General features: G+C 40.2%; 1 protein-coding gene and 1 long non-coding RNA gene across 3 annotated transcripts in view; one reads left to right on the forward strand and one right to left on the reverse strand.

Moving 5' to 3' along the window:
- The first annotated feature begins 1,105 nt into the window (after positions 1-1,105).
- Positions 1,106-27,968, forward strand: part of shprh (SNF2 histone linker PHD RING helicase) — a 35,456-nt gene continuing 8,593 nt past the window's right edge. Inside the window, exons 1-28 of one of the 2 annotated variants that reach the window (XM_034195307.1) lie at positions 1,106-1,319; positions 5,270-5,864; positions 7,914-8,043; positions 8,185-8,403; positions 8,513-8,591; positions 8,678-8,828; positions 9,722-9,824; positions 9,907-10,166; positions 10,253-10,903; positions 12,200-12,451; positions 12,705-12,783; positions 12,971-13,134; positions 13,234-13,490; positions 13,737-13,858; positions 14,069-14,157; positions 14,301-14,393; positions 15,370-15,477; positions 17,024-17,166; positions 17,247-17,420; positions 17,701-17,763; positions 17,857-18,082; positions 18,436-18,573; positions 21,507-21,608; positions 21,708-21,779; positions 22,063-22,251; positions 24,882-24,974; positions 25,064-25,150; positions 27,776-27,954. In XM_034195307.1, coding sequence (XP_034051198.1) covers positions 5,277-5,864; positions 7,914-8,043; positions 8,185-8,403; positions 8,513-8,591; positions 8,678-8,828; positions 9,722-9,824; positions 9,907-10,166; positions 10,253-10,903; positions 12,200-12,451; positions 12,705-12,783; positions 12,971-13,134; positions 13,234-13,490; positions 13,737-13,858; positions 14,069-14,157; positions 14,301-14,393; positions 15,370-15,477; positions 17,024-17,166; positions 17,247-17,420; positions 17,701-17,763; positions 17,857-18,082; positions 18,436-18,573; positions 21,507-21,608; positions 21,708-21,779; positions 22,063-22,251; positions 24,882-24,974; positions 25,064-25,150; positions 27,776-27,954 — 4,811 coding nt within the window. In that variant the 5' untranslated portion in view covers positions 1,106-1,319; positions 5,270-5,276. Of the gene's footprint in view, positions 1,320-5,269; positions 5,865-7,913; positions 8,044-8,184; positions 8,404-8,512; positions 8,592-8,677; positions 8,829-9,721; positions 9,825-9,906; positions 10,167-10,252; positions 10,904-12,199; positions 12,452-12,704; positions 12,784-12,970; positions 13,135-13,233; positions 13,491-13,736; positions 13,859-14,068; positions 14,158-14,300; positions 14,394-15,369; positions 15,478-17,023; positions 17,167-17,246; positions 17,421-17,700; positions 17,764-17,856; positions 18,083-18,435; positions 18,574-21,506; positions 21,609-21,707; positions 21,780-22,062; positions 22,252-24,881; positions 24,975-25,063; positions 25,151-27,775; positions 27,955-27,968 lie in introns of those variants that run through there. The other variant, XM_034195308.1, reaches the window with a different exon arrangement.
- On the reverse strand, positions 5,761-16,966 carry LOC117532076. Its single transcript, XR_004566779.1, has 3 exons — positions 16,956-16,966; positions 15,336-15,350; positions 5,761-5,886 (listed from the first exon to the last, which is right to left on the reverse strand). It is a non-coding gene; the product is annotated as an uncharacterized LOC117532076 (long non-coding RNA).

Consider the following 27,968-nt stretch of genomic DNA (forward strand, 5'->3'; position numbering starts at 1 on the left):
TGAAACAGTGTTCAGGACAATGCTGGAGGACATGCTGTCATTGATCCTGCTGCCTACAAGTTAGGAAATCCAAGACCCAGTTACATAAGGTAGAGGAAGCTCCCCGTGTTGCCAACTTGGACACTAGTTTCTATGGGATTATTGTATTAAATCGAGAACTGAAATCCACAAATAGCAACCTCGCGTAGGAGTCCTTGTTCTTCAGGTGAGAGAGGACTTGGTTGGTCACAGCAGAGATGGCATCAACTGTAGACTGGTTCTGCCTATATGCATACTGGTGAGAGTCCTCAGCTAAGTCGGTGGTTTGTGTCAGGTACCTCAATACCAACCTCTCAGAGCACTTCATGATGATAGGGGTGAGTGCAATAGGGCAGTAATGTTTAAGGCACAAAGCTGCAGAGGTCTTTGGCACAGGGATGGTTGTTGCTGTTTTCAGGCATGATGGGACTCTAGCCTGGGACATCAAGATGTTAAACATTCTGTGAGAACCTCAGACAGCTGTTGTGCACCGTCTCTCAGAACCATACTGGGATCCCATCAGGGCCTGAGGCCTTACGGAGCTGACCCTCTGCAGCGTTCGCCTCACCTCTGCTGTTGTTATGCAGTCTCTCTTGCAAAAGAGATTTTAATCTCGATGAGACTTTACCTGGTTAAACAAAGGATGGTCAAGTGGTTAGTGCACTTGGTTTCAGCGTGGAAGGTTCTCGCTTCAAACCCCACCCCTGCCACATTTCTCCATGTAATATGAAGTTGGGTCAGGAAGGGCATCTGGCGTAAAACTTGTGCCAGTTCAACATGCAGATCCACCTCGGATTTGCTGTGGCGACCCCAAGTACAAACAAGGGAGCTGGCGAAGGGACTTATGTAACCTTAAAGGTAACAAAAATTGCCCCATAAATAAGGAAATTAACAAGATATTCTTACACATGTAATATGTTGAAATTATAAACACTGCCAGGGTTTTCATAGATTTATATCTGAATCTTCTATACCAAACTAAAAGAAAAAGAAAAAAAACTAAAAACAATTTGAAAAGCCTCAATGCTTGTAAATTTGAGTTTTATTGTGAAAAGTCTGTGACGTCACGTCGGAAATTTAAAAATGGCGAGCAGTAATTATGGAAGTCTTGTCCTCCGGGCTTAACAACCGCAAATAAACTAGAGTGCAGAAGTTGAAGTTGAAGTTGTTGTAAAATGAAAAGCTATTATTAATTGTGAATATTGTTGTTATTTTGTTGCGCCTACGGAGCCCCGGATATGAAACTTGTTTTTATGCAGCGATAGAGGCCGGAGTTTGTTTGTGGATGGCTACAAAATAAAGTATGTGTGCTTGTTTTTAATTACTCTTAAAATTAACCATACGCACTCATCATAACAGTGCTTCATTTTATTCTAATGTTTTAGTGTAAGTGACAGTTTCAAGAACAGGTTTCAAAATAATAACTGTTAGCTTAGCTAGCTAACATTTATGTTTCGTGTTTCATTCTTGTTCATCAACCACACTGACGACTAATTTTTTTTTTTTTTTAATGGGCTTTATACGTTTGTGTATGCTGACTATATCTGTTTAAAGTGTGCAATTCACGTATTTTGTTCATGGGCTGTGTGATGTAAGTGGCTGTTCGTATGTAGCCGTATTAATCCAACATTAAATGTGTGTTAGAGTTGTGTTCACATTTTACTGCACGTGTTTACAATTTTGCAACACGTGTATGGCAAAAATGTGTTTAGTGAATGAGAATGTTTCGATTTTTGCAACAAAAAAAAAAGTGTGCATAAGATCTGCCAATTGTGTCTAACAGGTGAAAAGTGCTTAAGGTTTTGTCAAAAGAATGGCTTGATTCAAGAAATGAGTTCAGGCCAGTGTGAGTTTGGTTCAGAGAATGGAGTTTAGTGTTTTAGCAATTCAGAAAAACTGTAATAGAATTTCACTATAAAACATTTGAATAGCCACTGACTAATTGCAAAGCAGTTGATTCATTTTGTGAGTTAAAATACATTTAAGGGGGTCATGCTATACATATTTTTCAGCAAGCTAAAATAAGCCATCGAGTGAAGTGTAGATTAAAAAATACTACATAGACACCAAGGACACAAGAAGAGTTGCAGAACTGATTAGGATTTCAGGAGTGGCAGAGACGTATGTGAGGATGGGAGCAGGATACAACCCCTGGTAAAAATTATGGAATCACCGGCCTCGGAGGATGTTCATTCAGTTGTTTAATTTTGTAGAAAAAAAGCAGATCATAGACATGACACAAAACTAAAGTCATTTCAAGTGGCAACTTTCTGGCTTTAAGAAACACTATAAGAAATCAGAAAAAAAAAATTGTGGCAGTCAGTAACGGTTACTTTTTTAGACCAAGCAGAGGGAAAAAAAGTATGGAATCACTCAATTCTGAGGAAAAAATTATGGAATCATGAAAAACAAAAGAACGCTCCAACACATCACTAGTATTTTGTTGCACCACCTCTGGCTTTCATAACAGCTTGCAGTCTCTGAGGCATGGACTTAATGAGTGACAAACAGTACTCTTCATCAGTCTGGCTCCAACTTTCTCTGATTGCTGTTGCCAGATCAGCTTTGCAGGTTGGAGCCTTGTCATGGACCATTTTCTTCAACTTCCACCAAAGATTTTCAATTGGATTAAGATCCGGACTATTTGCAGGCCATGACATTGACCCTATGTGTCTTTTTGAAAGGAATGTTTTCACAGTTTTTGCTCTATGGCAAGATGCATTATCATCTTGAAAAATGATTTCATCATCCCCAAACATCCTTTCAATTGATGGGATAAGAAAAGTGTCCAAAATATCAACGTAAACTTGTGCATTTATTGGTGATGCATCTCCCCAGTGCCTTTACCTGACATGCAGCCCCATATCATCAATGACTGTGGAAATTTACATGTTCTCTTCAGGCAGTCATCTTTATAAATCTCATTGGAACGGCACCAAACAAAAGTTCCAGCATCATCACCTTGCCCAATGCAGATTTGAGATTCATCACTGAATATGACTTTCATCCAGTCATCCACAGTCCACGATTGCTTTGTCTTAGCCCATTGTAACCTTGTTTTTTTCTGTTTAGGTGTTAATGATGGCTTTCGTTTAGCTTTTCTGTATGTAAATCCCATTTCCTTTAGGCGGTTTCTTACAGTTCGGTCACAGACGTTGACTCCAGTTTCCTCCCATTTCCTCCCATTCGTTCTTCATTTATTTTGTTGTGCATTTTCGATTTTTGAGACATATTGCTTTAAGTTTTCTGTCTTGATGCTTTGATGTCTTCCTTGGTCTACCAGTATGTTTGCCTTTAACAACCTTCCCATGTTGTTTGTATTTGGTCCAGAGTTTAGACACAGCTGACTGTGAACAACCAACATCTTTTGCAACATTGCGTGATGATTTACCCTCTTTTAAGAGTTTGATAATCCTCTCCTTTGTTTCATTTGACATCTCTCGTGTTGGAGTCATGATTCATGTCAGTCCACTTGGTGCAACAGCTCTCCGAGGTGTGATCACTCCTTTTTAGATGCAGACTAACGAGCAGATCTGATTTGATGCAGGTGTTAGTTTTGGGGATGAAAATTTACAGGGTGATTCCATAATTTATTCCTCAGAATTGAGTGAGTCCATATTTTTTTCCCTCTGCTTGGTCTAAAAAGTAACCGTTACTGACTGCCACAATTTTTTTTCTTGATTTCTTATAGTGTTTCTTAAAGCCAGAAAGTTGCCATTTGAAATGACTTTAGTTTTGTGTCATGTCTGTGATCTGCTTTTTTTTCTACAAAATTAAACAACTGAATGAACATCCTCCGAGGCCGGTGATTCCATAATTTTTGCCAGGGGTTGTATGTATGAGGACAGTGTTATAGTGAGATGTGTGGTAGGAATGGTGGAGGTGGAACTGTATCAAGGACTGACGCTGAGCTTTTTTTTGTTTGCATGAGACCACACAGTAGAGTACATGTGTAGAGATGAGAGAGTTCGTGGTGAGTTGGTGTGGTTACAAGGAGTAGAGGTGGTGAAGGTGGAAGAGTTTAATTATTTTGGGGTCAACTTTTTAAGGTAATAGAGAGTGTGGATGAAGATGAAGAGAAGAGGGAGGCCAAAGAGGAAGTATATGGATGTGATGAAGGAGGACATGGAGGTGGTTTTTGTGACAGTAGATGTAGAGAACAGGGTGTGTGGTGGTGACACATAACACTGAGACTGTGTATCCTAAGTATCCTAATATATATATATATATAAATGGCCTGTTTGTGTGCTTTTGCCTTAAAGATGGCACATTTCTTTCTCTTTCTTTGCAGACTGTGTGGGTGTGTCACTGGCTCAGTGGGCTGTGTCTCAGAATAAACAGGAGTTCAGAAGTGGCCATGTCATAAAACCTTAAAATATAGTTTTTCAGGCCACAATTTAACTTATGGAAGAGAGGTTTATATACATACACATATAGAATACTGGGGCTTTTTGGTTTTTGCCTGAGGCCAAAATATGACCATCGGGTATTGCGAAGACTTTGCATCCATCCGTATGTCTGTGCTCAGCATAAGTCCAGTCCTATCATTACCAGGGTCTTCAAATTCACAGGGAACATTATTGGGACGCAGTCCTTGGACAAGTTCAAAAGTGGCTAACCTTGACCTGTTTTAAGAGGTAAAAAGGTCGCTTTCTGTTTCCTATTTTTATGCTCATACGGCCGAGGGTATTTGAACATTGCATTATATTGTGGGAAAGATCCATATACAGTGGGAAAGATCCATAACATTTTGTGCATTCTAACTTTTTAAAAGAGACCACTGGACATACAGTTTTCCTGATTCCCAAAAATGCATTTCCACTGTCTGCATACCAACATTCTGTCACACCTCAGAAAGTCAAATGACATCTTGAGATGACAGGATACTAAAGGGTGATTTTTGCTTCTGTACACCAGCCTGTCCTGCCCTGAACCTGCCAATTTATATGTATTAATATATAAAAAATTGTACACAATCTGGAAATGAATAAAGTTGCTTATGTGGTGAAGTCGGCTTAACATGCTTTGGGAGTACTGAAGTCAAAAAAGTTTGTGAAACACTGGTTTAGATCAACAGGGTTTTTGCCATGTAATCTGGCAAACTCTTGCTCTATTGTAAATTTGCGATAAGTTCATTGACATTGGATAATGTCCCTATTAAAATAGATAACTTACATACGGTATGCTACTGATGTGACCTCAATTTAAGTAGCACTACTTTGCTAGTAATTTGTTTGTTTTCCATGTACAGGTTAACCATGAGTAGCCGAAGAAAGAGGGCACCCCCTGTGAGGGTGGATGAACAAGCAAAAAAGATGCTGAGTTGGAACATGCTGGAGGATCGTAGGAATGAGGTGATCCACAATCATGATAATCAGATGCCATCCTGCTCAATTCTTTCCATAGATCCCACTCCAGACCACCATCTGCTTCCCCTCATTGAGGATATCACAGAGACTGCTGGTACAAGCTCATCCCAGCATGTGGAGGAACTACCCACCAAATCATCAGACAGCACCTCCATCTCAGCGTCTCTGTCACTCACTGTGCTGCCAGCATCCACAATAGGGGTCGTTTGGAAGGCAATTATAGGAGAGTTCATCATCCACCCAGCTTGGCGTCCACCAGACTGTGAACATAGAGTTTTTACGCTCCACAGGACAGGTAGTCAACTCTGCCTCAGCTACAACAGCTGTGATGAGAGTTCACAGCCGCAGTGGAGGTCGGATGGTGATGCATGCACAGCTGAGTGCAGCCTCAGTAGGATCTCGCTGGAGGATCTTGACTGGATGCAAAAAAGAAGGGTGGTGCAACTCCACCACCAGACAAACGAAGAGTCATTCAAAGTATGAAACATTTCACTTTGTCCTTTGTTATATGCATACACCATTAATTATTGTAAATAGATGGTTAAATCATGATACAGTGTTAATTTATGAAATTGTGTGTATGGAAGACAATACTACAGGAATAAAAAATAATAAGTTTTATGTACTTGCTTACGTTTCAGTCCAAAACTGAAAATTGTTGAAAAGAAATGATTCAAGTTCGTATTAGATTTTTTAAAATATCTTTTTTTATTCACAGTGACATGTAACTTTAACCCACAATTCTAATGTTGTTAGTCATTCTGTAGTTTTCAAATACCACATTTCAGCTATGATTTCAAAAAAAATAGTTTATTAATAATGCACTACGAATATTACAAAGTACAACCCCAATTCCAATGAAGTTGGGACGTTGTGTAAAATGTAAATAATAACAATACAGTGATTTGCAAATCCTCTTCAACCTATATTCAATTGAATACACCACAAAGACAAGATATTTAATGTTCAAACTGATAAACTTTATTGTTTTTGTGCAAATATTTGCTCATTTTGAAATGGATGCCTGCAGCACGTTTCAAAAAAGCTGGGACAGTGGTATGTTTACCACTGTGTTACATCACCTTTCCTTCTAACAACACTCAATAAGCGTTTGCGAACTGAGGACAGTAATTGTTGAAGCTTTGTAGGTGGAAATCTTTCACATTCTTGCTTGATGTACGACTTCAGTTGTTCAACAGTCTGGGGTCTCCGTTGTCGTATTTTGTGCTTTATAATGCACCACACATTTTCAATGGGTGACAGGTCTGGACTGCAGGCAGGCCAGTCTAGTACCCGCACTCTTTTACTACGAAGTCATGCTGTTGTAACACATGCAGAATGTGGCTTGGCATTGTCTTGCTGAAATAAGCAGAAACGTCCCTGAAAAGGATGTTGCTTGGATGGCAGCATGTGTTGGTCCAAAACCTGCATGTATCTTTCAGCATTGATGTTGCCATCGCAGATGTGTAAGTTGCCCATGCCATGGGCACTAACACACCCCCATACCATCACAGATGCTGACCTTTGAACTTTGTGCTGGTAACAATCTGGATAGTCTTTTTCCTCTTTTGTCCGGAGTACACAACGTCCATGATTTCCAAGAACAATTTGAAATGTGGACTCATCAGACCACAGCACACTTTTCCAGTTTGCGTCTGTCTATTTCAGTGAGCTCTAGCCCAGAGAAGGCGGCTGCGTTTTTGGATGTTGTTGATGTATGGCTTTTGCATGGTAGAGTTTGAACTTACACTTGTAGATGTAGCGATGAACTGTGTTAACTGACAATGGTTTTCTGAAGTGTTCCTGAGCCCACACGGTAAGATCCTTTACAAAATGATGTCAGTTTTTAATGCAGAGCTGCCTGAGGGATTGAAGGTCACGGGTATTCAATGTTGGTTTTTGGCCTTGCCGCTTTCGTGTAGAAAGTTCTCCAGATTCTCAGAATCTTCTGATTATATTATGGACTGTAGATGATGGAATCCCTAAATTCCTTGCAATTGAACATTGAGAAATGTTGTTAAACTGTTGGATTATTTTTTCACGCAGTTGTTCACAAAGTGGTGATCCTCACCCCATCTTTGCTTGTGAACGGTTGAGCCTTTTGGGGATGCTCCTTTTTTACCCAGTCATGACACTCACCTGTTTCCAATTAACCTGCTCACCTGTGGAATGTGTCAAACAGGTGTTCTTTAAGCATTCATCAACTTTCCCAGTCTTTTGTTGTTCCTTTCCCAGCTTTTTTGAAATGTTGCAGGCATCCATTTCACAATGAGCAAATATTTGCAGAAAAACAAAAAAGTTTATCAGTTTGAACATTAAATATCTTGTCTTTGTGGTGTATTCAATTTAATATAGGTTGAAGAGGATTTGCAAATCATTGTATTCTGTTTTTATTTACATTTCACACAACGTCCCAACTTTCTTGGATTTGGGGTTGTATGTTGAGATGATAAACAGCTGAAATTGTGTGCCTGAGAGTGACTTTTTTTGGCATTTGTTCACATTTGTCATGTTTTCATCTGTCAGGTGGGGATTTACCTGCTAGAAACTGGTCTAGGGAAGCCTGAGTTCCTCAGCGAGGGAAATGCTCGGTTGAAAAAGGCAAATCAGCTAATGCAGAAGTTAATGGAGTATTTCTATGATTTCATCATTCCTGGTGGGTATTCTGTCCAAGGTTCATGCTGTGATTACTGATATGCAGCATATTGTGAAATCGTGCACCTTGCATGACCTTTTCCTGAACACAAACACACTAACATGGTGTCTCTCTCCCTGGCTGTCTATGATGTTTTCATAGAGGTAGTAGAGAATGAGGAGGAGGAGTGTGACACTGAGCTGGAGAGGCAGAACGTGGAGGAGCTTTATGATTACGTGAGGCGTGTGCACCAGAGAGACAGCCAGGAAGGGACCTGTGATGTCCAACACAAGGCTCTCATTCCTGTGCTCAGGCCGTATCAGCAGCAAGCTGTTAACTGGATGCTGAGGAAAGAGAAATACAAAAACACGGCCAGTAAAGGTCAGTGCTTGGCTCATTGTCCCTGTGATTTAGCATTACTTATCCCATGTGTTTTATGTTACTGCCCAAATGTTTTTTTAAAAATGACTAATAATGGATTTTTATGCAGAACAATCACTCCATTTCCTTTGGCGGGAGTTGGTGACCCTGTGTGGCAAAAAGTTGTTTTACAACCCTTTTACTGGCTGGTAAGAACTTTCTCTTCATGTGGTTTTGCATGTATCAGTGATAATCTATGGCAGTATTTTAATCATCTTGCTTTTATCCCCTTTAGCATAATCCGTGAATTTCCTTTAGCTGGCATGGAGCAGCCTGGTGGGATCCTTGCTGATGAAATGGGGCTTGGAAAGACTGTGGAAGTGCTGTCTCTTATCCTGTTACACACTCGTCAGGACGTGGAGCAAGAGGCCCTCACCCTGCCGGTGGTGAGGAGCAGTGTGCACAAAGAAAAACCTTCACCATTTGTCTGAATAGCTATAGAGGCACTCATTACAACATATTCGTCCACAAAGTTGCCTTAAACATTAACCCCAAACAGTATCCTAACTCTCTGATCATATGTAGGATTTATTGTTTTATTTATTTTTATATCTGTGCCTTATTTTGTGAGACAAAAATGCCTAATCATGCAAAATTCCTGCATCTGAATCTGCACCCAAATTTAATGGATTCCAATGGATTCAGACATCCAACTTCTCACTGCTGCGAGACAGTTCTGTAAAGATTTTATGTGGACAGGATTTCCAGCAGCTGTCGGCATATACAACTGAGTATCATCAGCATAACAATGAAAAGCAACCCCGAAACGCCGCAAAATGTTCCCAAGGGGTGCCATATACAGGGAAAAAAGCAGGCGACCCAGAACGGATCCCTGCGGAACCCCGAACTTCATGCCCTTAAAGTCAGAGGTAGTTGCACAAAACACAGTGGGAATGGCCAGACAGATAAGACGTCAGCCACGCAAGAGCAGTTCCAGTAATCCCAAAACAGTTTTCTAGCCTATCAAGTAGAATATGATGATTCTTCCTTGGTCCATGACCTACCCTTCTACCACATGTCATGAAAAGCCAGCCGTAAGCATTCGAGTAATCCTGGTGACACTAACCAACAGACACAGATGAAAACATAACCATATGATATTCATATATTATATGAGTATGCAGTTTTTTGTGTCGTGTTCGTGTACTGTCTGCTTATTTACTTCTACACCTGCAGTGTCCAAATACCCCTTCTTGTATTTCCATATAATGACAGAAATGTAAGTAAGGTTTGAATCTTTTTCGTCATGACTACAACATTATCTCTTGATGGTTTGTAGGGAAAATCTGTGAATTATTTTGTTCCTCCCCCACCACTGGAAAGACAGAAAGTTATCCGCTCCAAGTCAGAAGCTCAACCTAAAATGAAAATATCCTACCCAAGTATGTCACTCACAGAAACCTCACATATAGCAGTGTTTAATGAGGCAGCATTTTTATAGAAGATTTTGTGTGTTTTCTGCAGCTCTGCGTGTCATGCTGCTCACTGCAATAAAGGAGATGAGAACAGGCAAAGGAGCATCAGTCAATGCCATCTTCACTTATATCCGTACCACTTACCGTTATGACCTTTTAAAGAACCGCAACCACATCAGGAAAACACTGATGAAGCTGATAAATGAGGGCTTGGTTGACCGGGTCAAAGGTCGTGGCCTAGCAGGGTCATTCAAGCTCGGGAAGAACTACAAAGAAACAAAGAAGACATTTGCAGGAACATCCAAATCAGTGAGAATAAAATACTTCAAATGTTTATAATGCTTTAAATATCACTTTGTTCAGTTGTCTTACTTTTGTTGTTATTTTTGTGTTAGAATTCCAGAAACTCAGACAGCACACCCAGGAAACTGTTCCAGAGGCGAGCAAAAGAGAAGGCAGAAGCGGCGCTGGCAAACTCCCTTACAGAAGATGAAAAAGATGCAAATTCTCCTACAGCTGACTTAAAGAAGGAACCAGGAGAAAGTCTGAACACCACAGTCGATCAGTCACATGACGTGCTGGATATTTCTCAGGGGTTGCCATCTCTTTCCTCAACAAATCTAACCATGTCTCAGGATAAAAGTGAGTCAAACACGCAGGATATACCAAGACTGGATGATCTACTTGAAGAAAAGGGAGAAACTCCACAGCTAGATTTACAAGAAGATACAGAAACACTCACCAGAGCATCTTTGGTCCCTTTCAACACACCTGATTACCGCTTTGAGTGTATCTGTGGCGAGCTGGGTCTTATTGACTACAAGGCCCGTGTTCAGTGCATGAACTGTCAGCTGTGGCAGCACGCAGAGTGTGTCAACTACAAAGAGGAAAGCCTTGAAACAACTCCTTTCTACTGCCCACACTGCCTGGTAGCCATGAAACCCGTGTCCACCGGTGCCACCCTCATCATTTCTCCAAGCTCCATCTGTCATCAATGGGTGGAGGAGATCAACCGCCACATCAGGTCTTCTTCACTGCGAGTGCTGGTGAGAAACTAGCTGGATATGAGTCTTTAAGATTATTGTAGGTGGCTTTTTCTGTCAGGTCAGGTTTGGGAACATTCACTGGGATACACATGATAGAACCGCTGTAGGTTTTTGTTTGATAGCTGCCCTGTTTGGGTTGTTTTTACATTCATGTGTTAGAAATACCACACCAAAGCATGTCAAGGATCATAAATAGATACATAATCTTACTCACTGTTCCATGACCATTTCAGGGGATAAATGTTTAAACAGATTTTAGAGTAGAGTAGTTCACTTAGTTTTTTTTGTTTGTGCATCCAGCCACTGTGATTTTAAAAAAGAAATTACATAAATATTGATATGGTAATACATAATTTATTTTTAACCACAACATTTCTGATTTTTAGCTCCAGAGTCAGATCGAGGTGCTTGAAATTTAGATGCCTTGCTGCATCCTGCTGGGATGACATGTTTTCAACACAACAGTCTCTGCACCCTCCTCTGGTTTTGAGCTAGGTGGATGGTTTTGCAGTGGTTGCAGTACAGGTCCCACCACAAAGATATTGCATTCTATAGCCAATGCAAGAAATATCCATCTGTTTCTCAAACAAGTTATAATTTAGTAGGACTGAATTTTGCAGAAAAATCCACACAGAAAAAAAAAAGTTCTTTACACCTTTTTTTGCCAGGGTGGCTTGCTGTCTTGTTTTGTGGACAACTGGACAACTAAACTTTATCATGATTGTTGGCAGTACGTCTTGCAGTCTTCATTTAATTTGACTGCAATTACCCTCAAATTAGGCCCTGCGACAGACTGGGTCCTGTCCAGGGTGTACCCTGCCTCATACTCTATGACTGCTGGCAAAGGCTCCAGCCCCCCGTGACCCTTGATTGGACTAAGCGGTTGAAGATGTGTGTGTGTGTGTGTACCCTCAAATTAAAGCTTTCAGTTTATATTTCATTTTCAACTCTATCTTGCTGTAATAGCTAAACTATCAAAACCTCTCAATATCCAGATATATATGGACCTAATCCCTGGGAAGTCTGGTGTAATTTGTTTTGGATTTGACAGATGTGTGTAGTGTTGTTCACTCCAGTAGTTGATTGGTTCACATCTCACGTTTTGCAGACGTGATGCTTCAACGCTTAAGAAAATTCAGCTTAAGGATCATTTATAATTTGTGATCTTGTGTCTCTAAGCAAAATGTGTATCAATAATACAAATTTGCCATTTCTTGCTTTGTGTCTTGCATTTGGTTGTGTGTTCACTCTGGATTTAGGAGCACTTACAAGCAGTTCTGACCTGTTTTATCTCAGGTTTATCAGGGTGTTAAGAAGCACGGATTCATCCAACCTCATATGCTTGCTGAGCAGGATGTTGTCATCACCACCTATGACGTGCTGCGATCAGAGCTCAACTACGTTGATATTCCCCACAGCAACAGCAAGGATGGGCGCCGCTTCCGCAACCAGAAGCGCTACATGGCAGTACCAAGCCCCCTGGTGGCTGTGGAGTGGTGGCGCATCTGTCTGGATGAGGCTCAAATGGTCGAATGCCCCACAGCCAAGGTGACCTGCAGGCAAATCTGTGGTTGATTTGGTCAATACTAGAAAGGCGTTTGGGGTTTTAATGAAGTCTGCTCACAACTTTGCTAGAGTCCATTTTTCTTTCACCAAACGATGGAGATTCAGGAACATATTGATGCACCACACAGCTGCATCAATATGTTCCTGTTCCTATCCAACAGACTTGAATGCACAGATAGATGTTTGTTTGTTCTAACATGCCTGTTTGTTTTCCTACACTCTCTTTTCCTGTCAGGCTGCAGAAATGGCTCTGCGTCTTGCATGTGTCAACCGCTGGTGTGTAACTGGCACTCCGGTCCAGAGAGGCTTAGAGGGTAATATCAAGATATTCATGATGTAAAAAATATTATCCTCCAGTGTCAAATCATATCTTGTGTTTTGAGTATAAATTCTGTTGAAGAGTTTTTGTCTGACAAATGACAAAAATTGTTTTAGACCATTTTAAGGCATTGTGAAACTGGTGAAGTGTTTCTTTGAGAAGTGATTTTGTAATCTGCACAGATCTGTATGGGCTTGTGCTTTTCCTGGGAGTTGATCCACACTGGGTGAAACACTGGTGGGACCAGCTGCTTTATCGACCTTATCGACGTGGAAACACAGAGCCCCTTTACAACCTAATCAGTCAGTTATTATGGCGATCAGCTAAAAAAGATGTCATTGATCAGGTAGGATCGTAATAGTTCTGAACAGTCCTCCCTTCATTTGTGATAAAACATTTTTTGGAATTTTGTGTTTGTTCTGTTGTCTTATTATTTGCTTTCCAGATCCAGATTCCTCCACAGACAGAGGAGGTACACTGGCTGCGCTTCTCTCCCGTAGAGGGTCACTTCTACCACCGTCAGCATGAGGTCTGCTCCCAGGATGCTCTGGTCAAACTCAGGAAGATCTCTGACTGGAGCCTAAAACTTGGCAGCCTGGATCGCCGCACTGTTGACACCATCCTGTGGCCGCTGCTGAGGCTTCGCCAGGCCTGCTGCCATCCACAGGCTGTTAGAGGGGAGTTCCTGCCTTTGCAGAAAAGGTATCTTTGAGTCTGATGACACTTTGCATTACATTTTGAAGATGCTCCAAAGTAAGAGGAAAAGGTTCTTCTTATGGCAGCTGCACCAGGCAATTAACTGCCATAACAAAACTGAGAGTTGGAAGCATTTTTGGCAAAAGTGCTGCATGCAGCAGTTTTTATTTCAAGGTGACCCCCCCCCCCCCCCCCAAAATCCAGTGTAATTTGTGCTGAAGGGTTTCTTAAGTGAATCTTTCTGTTTCCCAGCACCATGACAATGGAGGAGCTCCTGAAGTCCCTGCAGAAAAAATGTCGTGTGGAGTGTGAAGAAGCTCACAGACAATTGGTGTGTGCTCTCAATGGCATGGCTGGAATCCACATCATCAGAGGTATAAATGTCACTTCTCTGCTTCTGCTCCCATTTTCCCATGAAAACCACTTCAGACAAGATAGATGCCATGGTCTCATCATTATGTCTTCCAGCATTCTTGTACAGAGGTTTTTTGATGTAAAACACCTCACTAAGGTGATGTGTACATTGTCACAGTCATTAAATGTGCTTGTTGTATTTGACGAATGATGACCGTTGCCACCTGCAGACGAGTTTGTTGAAGCAGCAGAGATGTACAGAGAAGTTCTGCGCTCCTCAGAGGAGCACAAAGACAGACTGAAAACGGATTCTTTACAGGTAACAGTCTGACCCTTTAAGGCCTCGTTTGTGCATGTTATTTAATAACGGAATATTTATTTTATCATCAGAATATATATTATGGTCTAGATGCATACAGACATATCTCATTGCCTGCCACTTTTTCCATTATGGGGCAACAGAGGCTTCATGCTACCCACAATTTGATGGAACTTCTGAGTGCAAAGCATGCTGGGATACCTCCTACACTGAGAGATGACCGACTAAGTGAGGAGGTAATTCATAAATGTTTGCCTTAACCAAGAAACATTCAACCCAATGAGGAATTTATATACACTACCCTCACGCAACACAGTGGCACAAGTGCTGTGTGAGTTTGTCTACCCAAGAGAAGGTCCAAGATTCAAGGCCACTTGTTTCCCTATCTCCATGGACATCTGGAGTTGTAGCAGGAAGAGCATCCAAAGTGTCACTTGTGCCAAATGAGAATACTGATCTATACTCGATCTGCCGTGGTGACCCTGAGCAAAATGAGAGCAGCCAAAATAAATTATTTATAGTCTTTTCAGTAAAGCTGCTTTATCTCTGCTATGTTGATGTGTGCTCATGTTCTAAATCAAATTCATGATCTAAATCGTAATTTAAATCCTGTTCCAACAACTATGTTTTTCTGAGCAGCTTTATATCACAGAGCAAAAGAAAAATTTGTATTACATCTGCTCACTTCTGAAGGAACCTGAGGGGAAAGAAGTTGGGTGAGAACAGACAACAAAAGGCCCACAGAGTTTTAAAATTCTCTCTGAGAGATCCTGACTCAGATAAGCGGCAGAAAATAAATGAATAAAACTGATAAATGTCAAGAAATTCCATACTTTATATTTTTCCTAGATATTACCATGCTACATACTGTTTTCATGAGATAAAATGAAAATGTTTTCAGTCTACTAGAAACAAGATTCATTGCTAACAGCAGCCATGTTTGTTTTTGTGGTTAGGGTTTCACCATGACATCGTTGGGGAGTCCAGTAATGTTTGTTCACTCCCCACACAAGGAACAGTTGGTGCTATATTTGAATACTGTATCATACAATACCAGATGTAGGCTTAAACGTAACAGTGTTTGTTCAATTTCATTATATCAAACCAAATCCAGATGCAATTCTCCGTCATGTAGTGATGACTGTCAACACACTAATTTTTAAGAATGCACACAAAACTTTTGCATTTAGTCACTGCTTTTTGTCTTTGTAGGCTGAGCAGCTGAGACAGCACTACATGACTAAATATGACTCTGAGGTGTCAGATGCCCATCAGGCCCTGCAGCCTGTGCTACAGAACATCAAAGAGCTGAAGCGCAAAGTAAGAACCCCTTTACATCAACATTCCTGCACTTCATAAAAAATATAATATCAGATAATCTGTCAAATTACACTATATTATCAAGTACAGTTTGTAGTGGAACAAGACTTCATCCAATTATACATACTGTATACTAGTTGTACATCCAGTGTGGTTTAGGGTTGCCAGGTTGATGTAAATCTGTATTGGTGTAAGATCATGACATAAAAAGTTTGGAAGTTTCTCAAATAACGCAGCCTGTGATTAAAGAACATTCTATCATGTGCAGCAACAAGCAGGCAAACCTTATAGCACTTTTCACACTTGATCTGTGGAATGAAAAGAAGTTAAAAAAAACAGAAGCTGTTGACGAACGTATGGGAAATATGAATGCACGAGTTGCCCATGATACATGTGTGTGGGGGAAAAAAAAAAAATTAATTATTATATCATCAAGTTTAATCGAATATAGGTAAATGTGCGTGCATGCATGCATGGGCTGGGTGCCCATGGGTGCATGTATGTGGGTTAAAAGTGTTATACTGTCAAATCTCATTGAATCTAGTGTGTGTATTGGTGTATGCAAGGGTATTTGTGTATAGAGGTAGTGTATTTATGTAAATACATGTTGATATGTATAATGCAAGGTGTGTGTTTATATAGGTATATATGATCTCAAAATTTTTTTATTTATTCTTGTCTGCGTAGTCAAAAATAAAACATGTGAAAGGGGGTAGAAAATATAAGTTTTACTTCATTCTACTCCCTTTGAGTAATGTACGGATTTTCAGAGATGAATGTGCGCAATGTATAAATGTTTTTAACTTGCTCAATAAAGTATTCATCATCATCAAGTCCTTTTATTGTTGAGTAATTATTGGCAGCTGCCCTTGTAATGTAATGTACTGAGCAGTACATCTACAAAATCCTTTTTTTTAAGTTTGAAAATTTTGTTTCTATGAGGGGCGATTGAGAAGTTTTGTGCCTGATCCAGAAAAAGTAGGGAGTAGTTCTCCATCTTTTGCATTCTGAGAAACCAACAAGTCTTGAGAATGTGAAGTTTTGACTCACTGAGTGCAGTGTTGAGAAATGTTGATGTCGCCCCTCATAGCTTGATCTTTGCTTAGTTTCTTGATTAAAATAGAAAAAAAAAATCTTAACATTTGATTTTTGCTGAAATAGGAATATTTGTAGAGCAGGTAGCTTTGTGGCATAATGAGTTGGGCTACAAGTACATTGTCCCAGTCCACTCAGCTATAAATATGTACCTGGATTGTACTGGTGGGACGTCATGCTACAGAATTTAGGGATAAGCACCAGTGGACCTCAGGGCCTACGTAGGACTTACTTATTCAGGAATATTTGGACATTTAATTTTTAACTTTTTGTTAGTCCACTGAAGATGGAAAAAAATAGCAGCACCAGACATATTGTTTTTGACAAAATTCTAGGGCATGTAAAACTTTTACATGTATGTCAAACTCCTCATGTGTTTGGACTTTCTTATTTATTTATTTATTTTGTTTGTAATGTTTAATTAAATTTTAACATATTTCACTTTTATAAGGTCAACTTGAACTCTCCGTGGTGGATGGATGTTATACAGAATGCGATTAAATGCTCTATAGATGATGACCTGGTGTCCCGCATCAAGAATGAACTGACTTCCAGCTACAAAGAACAAGCCAATAAACTCTCCATGGCCGACAAGTAGTGTAACTTACAAAATAACACTGTGGTTAGACGTTGTCATGACACAACAGTGTTAAAAGTCACTGTGTGTCCTGTAGGTTTCGTGATGGTCATGGACTCCAGTTTCTACTCACTACACAAATGCAAGATCTCATAAAATCCCAAAAGACTGTGCAAGGCGCAGTGAAGAGTCTCGAAGGCCCAGCTTCACAAAACGTGATTGATGAGGCGACTGTTTGCCACCTGAGGCCAATGCGACTACCACTCAATAAGTGAGATGTTGGCATTTTCACACTTTATTTGAACACTTTATTTTTCCCTGTTTTAATTTTGACAGCTACATGTTTTAATACTAGATCATGACTTCTGAATGTTTCCAAAATCTCAGGCACCCGACACTGTCCTTTATTAAAAAGGGAAAAAATGAAATTGGAGTTTAGAGAGTTGTTTTTTAATATACTACCAGCATTGTGCTTAATGAACTGTCAGACCTTGTAAACCACACTTATGTTCCATTAAAATAATAATATCTCTTCTCTCATCATGTTTCAGTTGCGTTTTTTGCAAAGCAGATGAACTTTTCACAGATTATGAGTCCAAGTTGTTCTCTCAAACGTATGTACAGCAACATTTTTAGGCCTTAGAAATCATCACAAAAAAATGAAAAAACAATTTACTTTTGGATCACCTCACCTGTTTCCCACACAGGGTGAAAGGTCAGATGGCTATCTTTGAAGAAATGATTGAGGATGAAGAGGGGCTGGTGGACGATCGCCTCCCCACCACCAGCAGAGGTTTGTGGGCAGTCAGTGAGACTGAACGAGCTCTGAAGGCGATCCTGTCCTTTGCTAAAGTGAAACGCATGGATCCAGTGCTGGTGGAGGAAGGCAACACTTTTATGGAGCTGTTTGAGAACTGGAAGAAGGAGTACAAGGTTTGTAAACACACGTCTCCTTTCTTCACCTTCATTTTTCGGTGGCCAGATCAATGCTGCACGTCTCAAACAAATAAGAGCAAACAGCAGAATCTCATTCTGTACTCCTCATTTTCATGTAAATTCTCATCTCCTGGTTGTGATTGTAGAGAATTTCAGTTTCTGATATTCCACTTTTTCTTCTTCTTTTATTTGTTCCTGAACTCTGGCTTTTTGTTTCACAAACTGCAATGTTTGCAAAGGCAAAACATTTTAACACATGATGCATCAACTTCAATTATAAGACTGTAAAGGTCAGCATATAATGCTGAGGTGTAAATGAGGGAAATCTTCTAAACATCTTGTCTGCTTAGGTGCTACATGAGTATTGGATGGTGCTGAGGAACCATGTGTCTGCTATTGATGAGTTAGGAATGGCCACAGAGAGACTACGTGTGCGTCTGCCTGATGAGCCAAAGCCCAAACTGCCGCACATCATAGAACCACACGAGGTGAAACTGAGACAGCAGTCTTCATCATTACAGGCTTTTTATTCTATTCTGTGCCAAAATATTGTTTTTCAGCACAAGCAAAGACATTTTAGCATTCCTCCATGTGATTTCTTTATTTAGGTAAAAATTGGTACATTATTTATAATTCACCACATCGTGAGAATTTAATAGGCCTGTCACAACATGAGGATATAGTCAGTGTATGCCGACTTATGAAAAATTTGGCGAATATGATGGCTACATCAAATAAGTTATGCAGCTGTCACACCATGAGGATGTAGCCAGCGTATGCCAACAGCACCCTCTCCGCTAAGTGGTCCGGGTTGATGTGGTACAAGTTGACACGGTTAAGTCTGCCTTGGCATGCATTTCCACCACCAGCAGAACCCTTTTGTCTGGCAGGCAGAGCATGTAAATGTTGACATGCACATCATCGAGCATGAGTATGCCGTCATGTGGCCTCTCCGCTCTACACAGAGGCCAAACAGAGTAATTTAACATTTTACTTTATTTCATTTTTGTCTTGGTGGATCATGGGATTCATTTTCATTGCATGCACAATGCTGAAGAATCTACTGATGCCTGTGGTAAACGCTAGCGTGAATGAATGAGGTGCTGTGACTCTTTCAATTTTTTAAATTTTCTTGTTGTGGCACAAAGTGCCGGTATTCTCTGGTTCAGGCTGAGAAACACATCAGGAGCAGACAAACCACAGAGGGACTTATTTTAAAATGCTACATTTCTTCAGCCACAGCAAGGAACTAAAGTATTTACAGACATCGTTTTCCAAAATCAGGATGCTTTATGTGGATAAGTTTTCATCAGGCTGTGATGATGAATCCAACTGAAATGAACAGATAAGATTAAGACTTTATATTTACTCCGTAAACAGTCTGAACTGTTCACATGACGACTGCAGCTTTCAGTTGTTGAACCAATCAATAGACAGCATCAATGGACATATTTTTGACTTACAAGTAACTTACAAGAATCATGTGTCAACAATCGCATAACCTACCTACAACCCCTGGCAAAAATTATGGAATCACCGGCCTCGGAGGATGTCCATTCAGTTCTTTAATTTTGTAGAAAAAAAGCAGATCACAGACATGACACAAAACTAAAGTCATTTCAAATGGCAACTTTCTGGCTTTAAGAAACACTATAAGAAATCAAGAAAAAAAGATTGTGGCAGTCAGTAACGGTTACTTTTTTAGACCAAGCAGAGGAAAAAAATATGGAATCGAGGAAAAAATTATGGAATCACCCTGTAAATTTTCATCCCCAAAACTAACACCTGCATCATATCAGATCTGCTCGTTAGTCTGCATCTAAAAAGGAGTGAACACACCTTGGAGAGCTGTTGCACCAAGTGGACTGACATGAATCATGGCTCCAACACGAGAGATGTCAGTTGAAACAAAGGAGAGGATTATCAAACTCTTAAAAGAGAGTAAATCATCACGCAATGTTGCAAAAGATGTTGGTTGTTCACAGTCAGCTGTGTCTAAACTCTGGACCAAATACAAACAACATGGGAAGGTTGTTAAAGGCAAACATACTGGTAGACCAAGGAAGACATCAAAGCGTCAAGACAGAAAACTTAAAGCAATATGTCTCAAAAATCGAAAAATGTACAACAAAACAAATGAGGAACGAATGGGAGGAAACTGGAGTCAACGTCTGTGACCAAACTGTAAGAAACCGCCTAAAGGAAATGGGATTTACATACAGAAAAGCTAAACGAAAGGCATCATTAACACCTAAACAGAAAAAAACAAGGTTACAATGGGCTAAGGAAAAGCAATTGTGGACTGTGGATGACTGGATGAAAGTCATATTCAGTGATGAATCTCGAATCTGCATTGGGCAAGGTGATGATGCTGGAACTTTTGTTTGGTGCCTTGCCAATGAGATTTATAAAGATGACTGCCTGAAGAGAACATGTAAATTTCCACAGTCATTGATGATATGGGGCTGCATGTCACGTAAAGGCACTGGGGAGATGGCTGTCATTACATCATCAGTAAATGCACAAGTTTATGTTGATATTTTGGACAATTGAAAGGATGTTTGGGGATGATAAAATCATTTTTCAAGATGATAATGCATCTTGCCATAGAGCAAAAACTGCAAAAACATTCCTTGCAAAAAGCCACATAGGGTCAGTGTCATGGCATAGGGTCAGTGTCAATGAGCAGATCTGATTTGATGCAGGTGTTAATTTGGGGGATGAAAATTTACAGGGTGATTCCATAATTTTTTCCTCAGAATTGAGTGATTCCAGATTTTTTTCCTCTGCTTGGTCTAAAAAAGTAACCGTTACTGACTGCCACAATCTTTTTTTCTTGATTTCTTATAGTGTTTCTTAAAGCCAGAAAGTTGCCATTTGAAATGACTTTAGTTTTGTGTAATGTCTGTGATCTGCTTTTTTTCTACAAAATTAAACAACTGAATGAACATCCTCTGAGGCCGGTGATTCCATAATTTTTGCCAGGGGTTGTACAACTTATTGCCTGTGTATGTGGGACGTATGAGCCGCACGTTGGCATGCGTCAAAAATATTGTGCATGCCCAAATTGTTTTGACGAACTCACCGTACTACGATGTATATCAGCGTGCGTCAAAGTGCTCTTAACTTATACAAAATTTACCTATAACTTATTAAATGTATGCCAACATATTCAGTATATTTTTCATAAGTCTGCATACGCTGGGTAAATAATCAAGGTGTGACAGAGCCATAAAGGATAAGTTCATGCGGTTAACAGCAAAGTTAATATGTAGACAATGTAAACTTGTCCATTCAGTTGTCCAATATGTATGTCTGTGTGTTCATTACTGCATGCACCTTCTTAATATGTTCAAGCTTTTATTATTCTTCCGTAACTATTTTACAGTAATTTTGAAGCAGCTCGCTTTCTTATTTCCAGGTGGAGCAGAACAGAGTGAAGCTTTTGAACGACCAAGCAGTGGCCAAGTCTCAACTCCAAAAGAAGCTTGGCCAATTTCTGTATCTTACAAATTTGGAAAAGGTAATGTCTGTTCATGATTAACCAGGCCAGATAATGATATCCTAAGCTGTGCACTATGATTGTACCCTTAAAAAAAAAACATTAATTCTGTTGCTGCAGTCCCAGGATAAGTCTACAGGAGGCTTGAACCCAGAGCCATGTCCCATCTGCTCTCGACCCCTGGGACAGGAGGTAAGTGTTGGTTAGTCTTAACCAAGCGCTTGTTGGCAGCAAGTTTATAAAATGACATTCTGAGTTAATTTGTTAGATTTGTGATTTTCGGTTAGAAGGTGTTTCTGAGATGGTTATGAAAGATGCTTTATGTTTCAAAGGGAAAAAAAACCCTGCACCTGTCTAAACTACGCTGTACTATTTCTTGGCAGTTGTGTAAGGCAGACACATTAGTTGGCTGTAATGATCTGTAATAGCTGTTTTGGATTAAATTAATTTTCTCTGTCCGGCTTTCTTCCTTCAGTGGGCTGTACTAACATGTGGCCACTGTTTCTGTAATGGCTGCATCGCTATCATTGTGGAGCAGTATAGTGTGGGGTTGCGACGCCGTGCTATCACATGTGCCATTTGTAGACAGACCACCTCCCACGCAGAGATCTCCTATGTGTTCACTACCCAGTCATCTCATCCAGACCAGGAAATCCCAGTGAAGGTCAGTCATATTGCTTTTTCACAAGTACTTAAGTAAACTTACTCGTATTCCATGAAGTCAGGGTGTTGTGAATGTAGAATAATGCCTGCCCACTCATGGTATTATCATGGTTTTCTGTTCAGATTTTGCTGTTTTGTGTTTCTAAATGGAGGCCAGCTGTTTTTTTTAACCCCGTTATTTGTGGGTTGTTCTTAATGGTTCCAAATTGAATTAAAAACCAGGAGAGAACCATTTAGTAGTAGTTCTCAGCCCACTCCCTTTACACCCCCTACCACCCCACATATATTAAACCTAACTTTTGGAGGTCCTTAGATGACCCTAAAAGACAATCAGGATGTTCCCATGAAATAAAAGCTGGCCCTCAAACCAGATATTCAAAATGGCATCCAAAATATAATATGTTATTAATTCTATTATTTGTTGTTATGATGCATTTTGGGGGCATTTGAATGCAAAACTTTTGTTTGGCAAATATTTTGGATGCCATTTAGAATTTAAAACTGGTGAATAATGCCCCTATTCCGCAGAGCGTCGTTCTTTCCAGTTTCATCCCAAATAGCAAATGGGGGGGGGGGGGGGGGGGGGGGGGGGGGGGTTGAATATCACAGTAACGTTTTGATCCATCTTTGTCAATCTTGAACAGACTTGGTATAAGACGTAGGCCTAGTTACAGCCATCATCGGCACCAGTTTTGAAACAGCTTGAAACGTAATTGATTGTGCTCCATTGGGGTAAAAATTTGAAGCAAACGCAGCGTTTGTGGCTGAGAATGCAGCCAGGTGTAGCTTTGCTTTGATTTTCAAGTGAGTTGCCAGGTATGCAGTTTTAGTGGAGCAGATAACTAACAATTGCTCATTTCTGGAGACAAGCACCAAAATTGGCGCACATACTCCTTAGACATTAAACAGTAAGTCCCTTCGGCTGCTCCCTTGTTTTCTCTCAGGGTCGCCTCAGCAAATCCAAGTTGGATCTGTGTATTGATTTTGGCACACGTTTTACACAGGGTGCCCTTCCTGACGCAACTCCACAATACATGGAGAAATGGGCAGGGGTGGGGTTTGAACCGGGAACCTTTCGTACTGAAACCAAGTGTACTACCCACTTGGTCACCACCCCTGCCATACTCCTTAGACATTGCTTTTTTGAAAAAACAACTGGCCACTTGAATTTTCAATAGGTGAGCAGGTAGGGGACAATTGAAGAAATACACAGGAGTCAAAATTTAAAAATGATCCAATCATATTGAAACTATACCACATTATTTGTCTGATCATAAGGAATCCAAAAAGGTATAGTTTGGATTGTCTGTGACTGAATTTTCTGGAGTTATGGGGTAAAAACAGCAAGAATGGTGACAAAGGTCAATTTCAGTTTGTACAGGGGTCAAAAGTTAAAGTTGTTCCAATTTTGGAGCAACTAGACTACTGTAATAACTTGTACACCTGCCTAAACAAGAAAGAGTTAACTTGCCTCCAGTATGTTCAAAACTCAGCCGTGAGGCTGTTGACCAGCACCAACAGGAGGTCCCATATTACACCTGTTTTAAAATCTCTCCACTGGCTTCCTGTTGTGTATTGTGTCCAATTTAAAATCTTGGTGCTTACTTTTTGAGCCTTACATAGTCAGGCTCCTACCTACATCACTGACTTAAGCCCTACAGCTTAACTCGAAAGCTGAGGTTGTCTGGGCAGATCCTGCTGATGGCTCCATGAACATGCTTTAAAACACGTGGAGACCGGTCCTTTAAAGTCACCGTGCCCCACCTTTGGAACGCACTTCCTTTAGACCTGCACTCTCTGGCCTCAGTGGATGCCTTCAAAAAGCACTTTAAAGCTTATTTGTTTCAGCAAGCATTGTAGTCCAAACTGACCCCGCGCTGTGTTGCTGCATTTTGTGCATTTTATATTATGTATTTGTCTGTATGATCTTTTATATATGTTCACCACTATAAAGCACTTTGTGACTACTGACTGTGAAAAGCTCTATACAAATAGAGTTTACTTACTTACTAATGTCTAAGGAGTATTTGTGCTGAATTTGGTGCTTGTTTCACCATTTGAAAGATTCCTTTGTAAATATTCTGCTATCTGCTGCACTATTTATGAGCCACTCTGATAGGAGGCGTGCCAGAGTAAGATGTTTCATCCCATTTTTGCACTTTTTCTGGATTGTGGGGGATCATAATAAAGCGGTGTCCTGTGGAATAGGGGTGTAAAATGATTTAAGCACAGACGTATTTATTGTGAACTAAACATTATTTTCATGGAACACTTTTAAAAATGAAATCCTTATATGTAATTTTAATGAAGGGCAGGGGGGAGGGAGATTTTGGTGGCCATTTTGGATGCCATCGTGAATTTCTATCTTGAGGTCAATTTTGGGGTTTGTGGGGTGACAGAGCGGGTGTTGCTGCTAATTTCACATTTGTCCATAGCTGATGGTTAAGTTCTTATGATCATGTTGGGTGATCCTGAATCCTAAACCTGGCTTTATTTCTCAAAAAATGGCCTGCAGGTGTTCAAATGTAGCTGAATAATTCCACTGTTATTTATTGATTCAAACTGTTTGATAGGCTATTGATCATTGATATTAAATTTAGCTGTACGTGTTCCTCCTCCTGTGCATGTCAGGGAAGCCACTCGACCAAAGTGGAGGCCGTGGTGAGAACCTTAAAGAAAATTCAAGTGATCGATCCCGGAGCCAAATGTCTCGTCTTCTCCTCGGTAACTACAACTATTTCTAGCCAGTGATTTAGCTTAGTGATATCACGTAAGATTCAGATTAAATACTTGTGTTTTTCTTTCATGTACAGTGGCAGAGTGTTCTGGATATAATTGCTAAGGCTTTGTTTGACAACAACATGGAATTCTCACAAATCAATGGAATTCACAAATTCCAGGTTTGAGTTTGTATTGCTATTTTTTTTTCTGTATATATGAATTTACCACACCCACACCAATAAATTATTAGAGTTTTAATGGAAAACCTCTTAATTTAATAGACATTCAGAGGGCAAGAACGTTCAAACTGAACGTTTTGTTACAGAATAAAAAAAATTAACTCTATAGCGATGATTTCAAACTGAGGATGGCAGCAGAGATTCTGTACGTGTCACTGCTGCATACACACCTCAAAATAATTGAAATCAGTTAAGTGGAAACTCATACTGTCCTGTTATATAAATTGCTGAATATATTGGATTTTTACCAAGAAAATACTAGAATCAGTATGGCAGCTATCCTGGCAGGTTCACTTTTGGGTAAACTACATTTTTAAAGCCCAGACCAATTTAGCCTTTTTGCTTGCTGTGTGAGAATTCTAACTAATTAATTACTGGTTGATATTTGGTCCACTGTTGTTTTTGCAAGCTTTCCCACCTACAAAGATGGAGAGGTCTGTAATTTTTATCATAGGTACACTTCAACTGAGAGACGGAATCTAAAAAAACAATTCAGAAAATCATATTGTAGGATTTATTCTTTTAAACTTTATTTTTAATCCAAATGTTCTAATCTTACAATCAAGAACAAAGCATAGAAAATATACTACGCATAGAACTTAGAACAGGTGGGTCACTGGGGGGGGGGACAATGGTGATAAAAATGGTGATAAATCTTGATAAAATGCTAAGTACGAAGGAGTTGGGGCATTTGCTCGATCCCACCCACCTTGAGTACATGGACCACCTTATTTTGTCCATCTGGTACGGACTAATGGGGAGGGTGTCCCCTGGGGCCGTTGTATTATCATGGCCTAATCAACTCAGTTTCAGGAAGTTGACCAGTGCGAATGTACTGTATGATTTACCGGGAAAGCAAAAAAAAAAAAAAGGTGGGGGGGGCATTATTTCATGCTTCTTTCGCCTTTGCATATGTTAATCATTTTGACCAATATTTTTGGGCCTTGTTACTATTGAGTCTTAGGGAAAAGGTAAGCATTTCCATTTCACACATTTCTTCTACGGTGGCTGACCATTCGATTATTGTCGGTGGGTCCCCATTAAGCCATTTCCTTGTTATTGATTTTTTTTCCCTGCTATCAGTAATATTGTCAGAAGGTACTTATCCCGAGGGTTAATTTCGTTTGGTAGATTGCATAAAAAAATAGTTTGAAAATTATGTTGAATTTCCAGGCCAATAATTAATCTTATCTATGGTAGGATTTTTAAATAATTAATATACATCTTATTGCATGAAATAAGTATTTGATACAATAGAAAAACAGACCTTAATATTTGGTACAGAAACCTTTGCAGTTACACAAGTCAGATGTTTGCTGTAGTTCTTGACTAAGTTTCCACACACTGCAGCAGGGATTTTGGTCCACTCCTCCATACAGATCTTCTCCAGATCTTTCAGGTTTTGAGTTTTAGTGCCCTCCAAATATTTTCTATTGAGTTCAGCTTTGGAGACTGGCTCGGCCACTCCAGGACCTTGAAATGCTTCTTACGGAGCCACTCCTTACTTGCCCTGGCTGTGTTTTGGGTCATGCTGGAAGACCCATCTTCAATGCTGTTACTGGGGGAATGAGGTTGTTTGCCAAAATTGCGCAATACATGACCCCAGCCATCCTCCCTTCAATACGGTGCAGTCATCCTGTTCCCTCTGCAGAAAAGTACCCCCAAAAATCGTGTTTCTACCTACCATGCTTGATGGTTCTTGGGGCTGTTCTCATCCTCCAAACACGGCGAGTGGAGTTGATACCAAAACGCTCTATTTTGGTCTTATCTGACCACATGACCTTCTCCCATGCCTCCTCTGGATCATCCAGATGGTCACTGGCAAACCTCAAATGGGCCTGGACATATGCTGGCATGAGCAGGGGGCCTTGCTGCACTGCAGGAATTTAAACCATGACAGTGTAGTCTGTTACTAATGTAATCTTTGCAACTGTGGTCCCAGCTCTCTTCAGGTCATTGACCAGGTCCTCCTGTGTAGTTCTGGACTCTCTCAGAATCATCCTTACCCCATGAGGTGACATCTTGCAAGGAGCGCCAGACCAAGGAAGACTGACAGTCATCTTGTATTTCTTCCATTTTCTAATAATTACGCCCACAGCTGTTGCCTTCTTACCCAGCTGCTTGCCTATTGACCTTTAGCCCATCCCAGGCTTGTGCAGGTCTACAGTTTGTCCCTGGTGTCCTTAGACATCTCTTTGGTCTTGGCCATGGTGCATAGGTTGGAGTGTGATTGATTGTGTGGTGTCTTTTATACAGGTAACAAGTTCAAACAGGTGCAGATACAGGTCTGTGAGAGCCAGAATTCTTGCTGGTTGGTAGGTGATCAAATGCTTATTTCATGCAATAAAATGCAAATGAATTATTTTTAAAAAAATCATACAGTGTGATTTTCTGATTTTTTTTTTTTATATTGCATCTCTCACAGTTGAAGTGTACATATGATAAAAATTTCAGACCTCTCCATTCTTTGTAGGTGGGGAAACCTTCAATATTGTCAGTGGATTAAATACTTATTTGCCTCACTGGATGTGATTCTTAAATGTACCTTGGATGTCCATGTTGCAGGAGAATCTGAGTTCCTTCAAATATTCAGAGACGATCAACATTCTTCTCCTCCCTCTCCACACGGGCTCCAATGGGCTGAATATCATTGAAGCAACTCACGTGTTGCTGGTTGAGCCCATCCTCAACCCAGCTCATGAGCTCCAAGCTATAGGCAGGGTGCACCGTATCGGCCAAACCAAGTAAGAATTAGGGA

Source organism: Thalassophryne amazonica, chromosome 19 (genome assembly GCF_902500255.1).
Source record: "Thalassophryne amazonica chromosome 19, fThaAma1.1, whole genome shotgun sequence".
Classification (NCBI taxonomy): Eukaryota; Metazoa; Chordata; class Actinopteri; order Batrachoidiformes; family Batrachoididae; genus Thalassophryne; species Thalassophryne amazonica.